The sequence below is a fragment of the Oncorhynchus tshawytscha genome, linkage group LG13 (assembly GCF_018296145.1).
Source record: "Oncorhynchus tshawytscha isolate Ot180627B linkage group LG13, Otsh_v2.0, whole genome shotgun sequence".
NCBI classification, from domain to species: Eukaryota; Metazoa; Chordata; class Actinopteri; order Salmoniformes; family Salmonidae; genus Oncorhynchus; species Oncorhynchus tshawytscha.
This window is the reverse complement of record NC_056441.1, coordinates 65579839-65589798: the sequence shown is the minus strand read 5'-3', so window position 1 is coordinate 65589798 and position 9960 is coordinate 65579839. Positions and strand designations below refer to the sequence as shown.

The 9960-nt window shown below is 43.6% G+C and overlaps 1 protein-coding gene across 5 annotated transcripts in view; it reads left to right on the top strand.

Moving 5' to 3' along the window:
* LOC112266132 (hepatocyte nuclear factor 1-beta-A) overlaps nt 1–9660 on the top strand; it is a 29402-nt gene extending 19742 nt beyond the window's left edge. For 2 of the 5 annotated variants that reach the window (XM_042296201.1, XM_042296200.1), the window contains exons 7-10: nt 3401–3595; nt 3893–4011; nt 5424–5468; nt 7360–9660. In XM_042296201.1, coding sequence (XP_042152135.1) covers nt 3401–3595; nt 3893–4011; nt 5424–5468; nt 7360–7380 — 380 coding nt within the window. In that variant the 3' untranslated portion in view covers nt 7381–9660. The remainder of the gene's footprint in view (nt 1–3400; nt 3596–3892; nt 4012–5423; nt 5469–7359) is intronic. The other 3 variants (XM_042296202.1, XM_042296204.1, XM_042296203.1) reach the window with 3 other exon arrangements.
* The last annotated feature ends 300 nt before the right edge of the window (nt 9661–9960 follow it).

The following is a 9960-nucleotide window of genomic DNA, read 5'->3' as shown; positions in this document are numbered from 1 at the left end:
ACAGGTGGGAGATGCAATGGTGACCAGCGAGCTGAGATAAGGGGGGACTTTACCTAGCAGGGTCTTGTAGATGACATGGAGCCAGTGGGTTTGGCGACGAGTATGAAGCGAGGGCCAGCCAACGAGAGCGTACAGGTCGCAATGGTGGGTAGTATATGGGGCTTTGGTGACAAAACGGATTGCACTGTGATAGACTGCATCCAATTTGTTGAGTAGGGTATTGGAGGCTATTTTGTAAATGACATCGCCAAAGTCGAGGATTGGTAGGATGGTCAGTTTTACAAGGGTATGTTTGGCAGCATGAGTGAAGGATGCTTTGTTGCGAAATAGGAAGCCAATTCTAGATTTAACTTTGGATTGGAGATGTTTGATATGGGTCTGGAAGGAGAGTTTACAGTCTAACCAGACACCTAAGTATTTGTAGTTGTCCACGTATTCTAAGTCAGAGCCGTCCAGAGTAGTGATGTTGGACAGGCGGTTAGGTGCAGGTAGCGATCGGTTGAAGAGCATGCATTTAGTTTTACTTGTATTTAAGAGCAATTGGAGGCCACGGAAGGAGAGTTGTATGGCATTGAAGCTTGCCTGGAGGGTTGTTAACACAGTGTCCAAAGAAGGGCCGGAAGTATACAGAATGGTGTCGTCTGCGTAGAGGTGGATCAGAGACTCACCAGCAGCAAGAGCAACCTCATTGATGTATACAGAGAAGAGAGTCGGTCCAAGAATTGAACCCTGTGGCACCCCCATAGAGACTGCCAGAGGTCCAGACAGCAGACCCTCCGATTTGACACACTGAACTCTATCAGAGAAGTAGTTGGTGAACCAGGCGAGGCAATCATTTGAGAAACCAAGGCTGTCGAGTCTGCCGATGAGGATGTGGTGATTGACAGAGTCGAAAGCCTTGGCCAGATCAATGAATATGGCTGCACAGTAATGTTTCTTATCGATGGCGGTTAAGATATCGTTTAGGACCTTGAGCGTGGCTGAGGTGCACCCATGACCAGCTCTGAAACCAGATTGCATAGCAGAGAAGGTATGGTGAGATTCGAAATGGTCGGTAATCTGTTTGTTGACTTGGCTTTCGAAGACCTTAGAAAGGCACGGTAGGATAGATATAGGTCTGTAGCAGTTTGGGTCAAGAGTGTCCCCCTTTGAAGAGGGGGATGACCGCAGCTGCTTTCAATCTTTGGGAATCTCAGACGACACGAAAGAGAGGTTGAACAGGCTAGTAATAGGGGTGGCAACAATTTCGGCAGATAATTTTAGAAAGAAAGGGTCCAGATTGTCTAGCCCGGCTGATTTGTAGGGGTCCAGATTTTGCAGCTCTTTCAGAACATCAGCTGAATGGATTTGGGAGAAGGAGAAATGGGGAAGGCTTGGGCGAGTTGCTGTTGGGGGTGCAGTGCTGTTGACCGGGGTAGGAGTAGCCAGGTGGAAAGCATGGCCAGCCGTAGAAAAATGCTTATTGAAATTCTCAATTATGGTGGATTTATCAGTGGTGACAGTGTTTCCTATCTTCAGTGCAGTGGGCAGCTGGGAGGAGGTGTTCTTATTCTCCATGGACTTTACAGTGTCCCAGAACTTTTTTGAGTTAGTGTTGCAGGAAGCAAATTTCTGCTTGAAAAAGCTAGCCTTGGCTTTTCTAACTGCCTGTGTATAATGGTTTCTAGCTTCCCTGAACAGCTGCATATCACGGGGGCTGTTCGATGCTAATGCAGAACGCCATAGGATGTTTTTGTGTTGGTTAAGGGCAGTCAGGTCTGGGGAGAACCAAGGGCTATATCTGTTCCTGGTTCTAAATTTCTTGAATGGGGCATGTTTATTTAAGATGGTTAGGAAGGCATTTTTTTTAAATATCCAGGCATCCTCTACTGACGGGATGAGATCAATATCCTTCCAGGATACCCCGGCCAGGTCGATTAGAAAGGCCTGCTCGCAGAAGTGTTTCAGGGAGCGTTTTACAGTGATGAGTGGAGGTCGTTTGACCGCTGACCCATTACAGATGCAGGCAATGAGGCAGTGATCGCTGAGATCTTGGTTGAAGACAGCAGAGGTGTATTTAGAGGGGAAGTTGGTTAGGATGATATCTATGAGGGTGCCCGTGTTTAAGGCTTTGGGGAGGTACCTGGTAGGTTCATTGATAATTTGTGTGAGATTGAGGGCATCAAGTTTAGACTGTAGGATGGCTGGGGTGTTAAGCATGTTCCAGTTTAGGTCGCCTAGCAGCACGAACTCTGAAGATAGATGGGGGGCAATCAGTTCACATATGGTGTCCAGAGCACAGCTGGGGGCAGAGGGTGGTCTATAGCAGGCGGCAACGGTGAGAGACTTGTTTTTAGAGAGGTGGATTTTTAAAAGTAGAAGTTCAAATTGTTTGGGTACAGACCTGGATAGTAGGACAGAACTCTGCAGGCTATCTTTGCAGTAGATTGCAACACTGCCCCCTTTGGCAGTTCTATCTTGTCTGAAAATGTTGTAGTTTGGAATTAAAATTTCTGAATTTTTGGTGGTCTTCCTAAGCCAGGATTCAGACACAGCTAGAACATCCGGGTTGGCAGAGTGTGCTAAAGCAGTGAATAGAACAAACTTAGGGAGGAGGCTTCTAATGTTAACATGCATGAAACCAAGGCTATTACGGTTACAGAAGTCGTCAAAAGAGAGCGCCTGGGGAATAGGAGTGGAGCTAGGCACTGCAGGGCCTGGATTCACCTCTACATCGCCAGAGGAACATAGGAGGAGTAGAATAAGGGTACGGCTAAAAGCTATGAGAATTGGTCGTCTAGAACGTCTGGAACATAGAGTAAAAGGAGGTTTCTGGGGGCGGTAAAATAGCATCAAGGTATAATGTACAGACAAAGGTATGGTAGTATGTGAATACAGTGGAGGTAAACCTAGGTATTGAGTGATGAAGAGAGAGATATTGTCTCTAGAAACATCATTGAAACCAGGAGATGTCATTGCATGTGTGGGTGGTGGAACTAATAGGTTGGATAAGGTATAGTGAGCAGGACTAGAGGCTCTACAGTGAAATAAGCCAATAAACACTAACCAGAACAGCAATGGACAAGACATATTGACATTAAGGAGAGGCATGCTTAGTCGAGTGATCAAAAGGGTCCAGTGAGTGGAGAGGTTGGTTGGGGGTCACGGCGATTTAGACAGCTAGCCAGGCCATCGGTAGCAAGCTAGCATAGGATGGAGGTCTGTTGTTAGCCACCTCTTGCGTTCCGTCAGTAGATTAGTGGGGTTCCGTGTGGTAGAGGGGATTAATCCAAATCACACAACAACAACAAAAATAAAAACAATAGATATAGTTATAGAGGCCCAAGAAGAAAACATAATAATAATAAAAATAAATAAATTGTCCGATGAGCCAAATAACTTAAGTTCTATGTGGTTGTAGGTCTGAACACGTCGCAGTCAGTGCCTGTGATCAACAGCGTGGCGGGGAGCCTTGCAGCGCTGCAGCCGGTGCAGTTCTCCCAGCAGCTCCACAGTCCCCACCAGCATGGCCTGATGCAGCAGTCCCCCAGCCACATGAACCAGCAGCCCTTCATGGCCACTGTGACTCATTCACACAGTCAGTACCTGCCTCTTAGTAAGCACTAAACGGTTGCTAATGCCATGTCATAGATGGGATATAATGCCAATATAGTCTTGTCCCAGACATTTGTCGGCTGTCTTGCCAACACCTTTTCACTCATTGACACGTCATGTTTCGCGTGACAATTCCATAAGGAGTTGACAAGATATCTTAAAACGACATTTCAGCATGTACAGATGTAGCCTAATCCTAACCCTAATCATAAACCTATTGCTAACCCATTAATAAAGGTGAATCTATTGGGGTAAAATTAACAATGAGACGTTCTCTCTATGTCTTTGTCTTTGGCAGTGTACCCTCATAAGCAGGAGCCACCGCAGTATTCTCACCAGTCACGGTTTCCCTCAACCATGGTGGTGACAGACGCCAACAGCCTCAGTACTCTCAGCTCCATGTCATCCAGCAAACAGGTCAGTCAATAACATGACTCAGTCTCACCTAACACAGGCCACAATCAGGCCCCCCTCTACCCTGGCCCTGACTCAGTCAATACAGTCTCCCCTCTCTGTCTGTCCTCAGTGTCTGTCCTCAGTGTCTGTCCTCTCTGTCTGTCCTCAGTGTCTGTCCTCAGTGTATTAGAGCATGTGCATGTATAATGTTAGTAATAATCCCTTTTCCTGCTCTCTGGGAGATGTTTGCATACATTTCGGTCATAAGCTACATTTAAACTAAGATAGTTGGTTGTAAATGTAAGTTGGAAAGCTTGAAAATGAATTCCCAGCTTGCTGAGGCTTTGTACTGTATCTTGTGCAAGCCTCCCATTAGAGATTTGATTGATAAATTTCTTTATCTACTAACACACCACATCTTCCTCACAACCGACACACAACCCCCTCCCCAAACTGAGCACTCACTAACAGTAGGCTGATAGACTAGGATAGATATGGTAGGCTGATAGACTAGGATAGATACAGTAGGCTGATAGACTAGGATAGATACAGTAGGCTGATATACTAGGATAGATACGGTAGGCTGATAGACTAGGATAGATACAGTAGGTTGATAAACTAGGATAGATACAGTAGGCTGATAGACTAGGATAGATACAGTAGGCTGATAGATTAGGATAGATACGGTAGGCTGATGGACTAGGATAGATACAGTAGGCTGATAAACTAGGATAGATACAGTAGGTTGATAAACTAGGATAGATACAGTAGGCTGATAGACTAGGATAGATACAGTAGGCTGATAGACTAGGATAGATAGAGTAGGTCGATAAACTAGGATAGATACAGTAGGCTGATAGACTAGGATAGATACAGTAGGTTGATAGACTAGGATAGATACAGTATGCTGATAGACTAGGATAGATACAGTAAGTTGATAGACTAGGATAGATACAGTAGGCTGATAGACAAGGATAGATACAGTAGGCTGATAGACTAGGATAGATACAGTAGGCTGATAGACTAGGACCCGGGCGGCAGCGTAGCCTAGTGGTTAGAGCGTTGGACTAGTAACCGAAAGGTTGCAAGATTGAATCCCTGAGCTGACAATCTGTCATTCTGCCCCTGAACAAGGCAGTTAACCCACTGTTCCTAGGCCGTCATTGAGAATAAGAATTTGTTCTTAACTGACTTGCCTAGTTAAATAAAGGAAAAATACAGCAGGCTGATAGACTAGGATAGATACAGTAGGCTGATAGACTAGGATAGATACAGTAGGCTGATACAGTAGGGCTGTCTGAAATTTCACCTTATTCCCTACTTAGTGCACTACTTTTGACCAGTGGCAAAAGGGAATAGGGTTCCTTTTGGAACGCACACTAGGTGTGTGAGTTGTGATTGTGTGTTGACTTGTTTAATCCCTGTTACATTAGGATTCTACCGTAAACAAGATGGTGCAACTGGGGGGTCTCTCCTGGGTAAATACTATTTTCTTAGTACGGTCACTTAATAAAATCACTTAGTTTTAGCCTGAGTGCCAGTCTGTTTGTGCCATCATGCCAACTATGTTTGTCTTGAAAATGACAGCAATTGAGTTGGCAAGAGCACAAACTGATCTGGGACCAAGCTAACTTAGTTTAACTGGACTGGCTCAGTGAATTCATCCAAATGGGATGTGTTGTTGTCCCAAAGCCAAGACCATTCTACTGAATATTTGTGTGCAATATACCATATTTTGCGTAGTAAATGTGTGTGCTTTCCATGACTTTATAGGCATAAATTAATGTTTATACAGACTGATACAGGAACCTTAACTCACATAATCAAGACACACTACCCTTCTTATGCATGTAAAGTCAATGAATGGCAATATGAGATCAGACCAATGAGATTTGGATTAATGCAACTTTTATTTATTTACTTAACGGTTTCACAGCTAATGTTTTTGCCTGGCTCTGCCTTTGATGCTGGGTTTGACGCTAGTACTCAGTTCACTCTGATTTTGTCAGAGCATGTGGACCACAAATCTCAATCATTGGACCAAGGAGTCGGGTGTATGGACACTCCTCAGAATTCCTATTTCCTTTGAAAGGCCGGACCAATCAATCACCTGTGCCCTCATCCTGAACTTAAATTGATTAACGATGCCTCCTTTCGCTTTCCTCTCCATTGGGGAGAGAGAAGGCTGGCCGATCCCTGGCCAGACCTAGTCCCCTGATCAGGAAATGAACCCCACTGGTAATCAAAGTTCAGGAGGCTTGTGTCCTGCTACTTACTTCCCTGCTATTGTGGGGGGTGGTCTATTATGCGGGGGTCTTTTTTTGTAATTACAGCTCTTCCTCTTTCCTACTTCTCCCTGGTCTCAGTGATCGCTGTAGCCTGAAATGCCTTCCTCTGTGTTTTGCTTTCCCACGCTGCCTGAGACAGAGCACTCTACGTCGACCGGGCCGCAGCACTGTCACTGCTCATTGGGTTGATGGGCTGAGATGTGGCAGATGCTCCGATTGGCTTGAAACCTACCTGTTCCTTTGATAGAGTGCTTTAACTAGATACTGACTGGCTGCCTTTGGTTTGATATATGTAGGACCCATTGTTCTACATTGACCCTGTCTAATGTGTTGAGTAACGAGACCTAAGACGGCCATCAGTAATGTTTTTTCAGAGCAATGCAAATAAACCTCAACATATTGGTTTCTAGTTTTGAGCTATGCTTTGATGGTATCATGGTATACTTGTAGCTTTATAGGTGGACCCGCATTTAAACCAGACAGCGTTTAGACAGCTATTAGCTAGCAGGCTCTCCCAGGCTGCCTCTCGTCTTATCAGGCCTTTATTTGGACTTGGTGGTGCAGAGAGACCAGTAGGCTCTTCTTATGACATGACCAACATGCTGAGGCTTTATAACTCTCGTATTTGCTGAGGACCCCCCTCTCCTCTCACCCCATGTTAAACTTACCTCCACTTAGAGCACAGTGTCTAAAGACTGTGGTCTGAGCAGCTGTCCACCTTTATCAGGTAGGGCTGTTTGCTGGTCAACTGCCTGCACCCCTTGAGAGAAGGGAAAAAATAAATTCCACAAACAATCTCCAAAAGGCCATTTGAATGTAAACAAGGCTTTTCAGAGTGAAGCGGAAGAAGAATGTGGAATGTATTTGGTCAGGTGTGGCGTAGGTAGGCCGTTTACATCCTATCTGAATCTGATACCCAGGGGACTTTAGAAATGGGACCTAATTATCATGACACCACATATTATAAACATCCTCACCAGAAAAAGGTTCTTGTGTTTGTGAATAGATTTTCTTAATTGATTTGTGTGATGTACTCACTCTGACGTTTGTTTCCCCTTTCTCTCGCTCTCTCTTTTTGCAGTGTCCTCTTCAAGCCTGGTGAGAGTACGCATCTGACTTCCTTGGTGCCTAGCAACAGGAGCACATTTTTCCACCCTCTCACTGCGGTAACTGTGACAACTCCTAATAACTGTCAACAGTGCACTGGACAATGAGTCAGTCAACAAATCCAGAGTGGTGGAGGTGGAGGGCGGGAGGAGTGAGAGATGGGGAGAGAAACAAACACTGCAGGTTTGCATTAATAGACACCTAAATGAAGGGAGGAGGAACTGAATTTCCTCTGACATACAGAGGATCAACAAGGATGTATGATTTTTCACTACAACCGATTTTGTGAAAACAGTATTCATTTCTCTAACAAAACAAAAGGATCTTCACATTATGCCTGACACACTGTGGTATGTAAGAATAAGACTGGTGGAGTGGATGTCCATGAAGAACTAACATGATACTGTGATCTGATGTGGAAAGATGAAGACATATGGATGCTGAGTTGAGAGGACACAATCAGCCTCAGTCGGCACAGCTATGTTGGGCTGTGGTGGGGAAGGAGTGTATGGGGGACTGAGTGATTCCATCTAGCCAAGTGCCCACTCATAATGGCAGATCTGAATGATCTGTTCCCCACTATACTGTATATTATCAACATCCATGCACAACTATCAGAACTACTGGATGACAATCATATTAACCTTGTCCTGAGCACCTGTATAGTTTTTTGTAGATATTTCATATACATACATACCTGTTCTGTTTGAAGGAGTCTTCCATGTTGGTTTTTCATAATGTCATTTTCTGTACTGAACAGTCAATAGTGCCAATAATTAGAACTTTGTTTATGTCTCTAAAGGATTTCAACATTTGTTATTTCCCAACACGGGGGAAATATAATAGACAATATATTTGTATTTTTTATTTGGTTCCATTTTTAAACTGTGATTGAAAGATATGACAATCTTCAGAATTTTTAAGGACTATGCAATGTGCATATGAAGTGCATATGAAGCCCCAGAAGACTGAAACGTGTACAGTAATCCACACTTAGACAGAGGAATTTATGAGACGCACCATTACTCTATGAACTTAATGACCCCCATGTTGTTTCTGTTGTCAGAGCTGCCCACAACACGAGACAAAACATTACACCAAAGTTTTATTTTGTTTTTATATACATGTACAGTACATCCTGTATATACAGTAGCCAGAAATTCAGTTGGAAACTTTGTGTGTTTTTCTTTCACCCATTTCCCATGTTTCGTTCTGAAGAGAGAGTCAGCGGGCCATGACATCATAAACAAAGTCTGCCTTGTGGGAGGGTTGACTCAAATATTCACTGTATGCCTTCAAACCTAGTTATAGCTTTGTCCCAAACCCTATTCCCTATATAATCCACTATTTTCGGTAAAAAGGTTTTGCACAAAATAGGAGTAGGGTGCCATTTAGGATACACACATAGTCCCAATCACATGCCTGCCTGCCTGCCTTCCTGGGAGACCTCTCTCTGACTGATGTTTGCTCATAGGGTCCAGGTGAACTTCAGGAATGGGACTTTAGCCTTCCCAGGCTCCATCCCCTCTCCTTCCACTTCCTCATTCCCAACGTTTCCTCATTTAAAGACACATATGGAATTGGAGCGTTTTAAAAACATATATTCTCCGTCATAAATCATAACAGGGACTCCCCCCTGTGATAATGACAGTATTTACAAGTATTTGCAAGCAAAACAGTGATATGGGTCTTGCAATTTGTGAAGGGGTGGAAGATGAAAGCGCCTCTTGTTGTGACAGGAACCTTTGTAATCAGGCTGGATTCCACAGAGGTTAAGGAATGTTATGGAGAGTTGGACAGCCAGCCACACAAACAATATTAGTTACTTTTGCAATCCCAATCCACCAGGGGGGTCCAGAAAAACAACCACAGGTTACAAACAATCAGGTTTTTATCATGAGTATTTGTGTAGCCTGCATTTGACTGTCTGTTTGTTTTCTGAATAATTATTTTTATATTATATTTTCTAAATGGAAGTCATACCCTCTCCACCTCCATATTCTGGTGTAGGCACATACAGACTCCCTTTCAATAGGTCACTACCTTGTTATTATTGTGTACTACCTTGTTTCAATTTGTTCTAAACATACTAACCAGAGGGCATGCCATCTAACCAGAGGACATGCACGGCCACCTTCAACTGTAGATGACAGACAAAGTGATTTTCTCTTTGATGTATTATTTTTGTATTAAATGGAAATCAATCTTTTAAAATCATTATTTATACTTTCTGAGAAAATGTCGATATTCAAGTAAAGCTTTTTTTCAAAATGAATGAATCAGTGTTGGTCAGTGTTTTCTGTTTTCGTGTGTATTTACAGAAAGGTTCTATTTTTTGATGACATAATAACCCACTGGGCACAGACATCAGTTCAACATCTAGTTTTGATTTGCTTTTGGTTGAGTTGTCAACAAAGATCTGTAGTATTTCTGTGTGATAAGATGACAGCGCCCTCTACAAAGATCGGTAGTATTCAATGTGATAAGACGACAGCGCCCTCTACAAATATCTGTAGTATTTCTGTGTGATAAGAAGACAGCACCCTCTACAAAGATCGGTAGTATTCAATGTGAT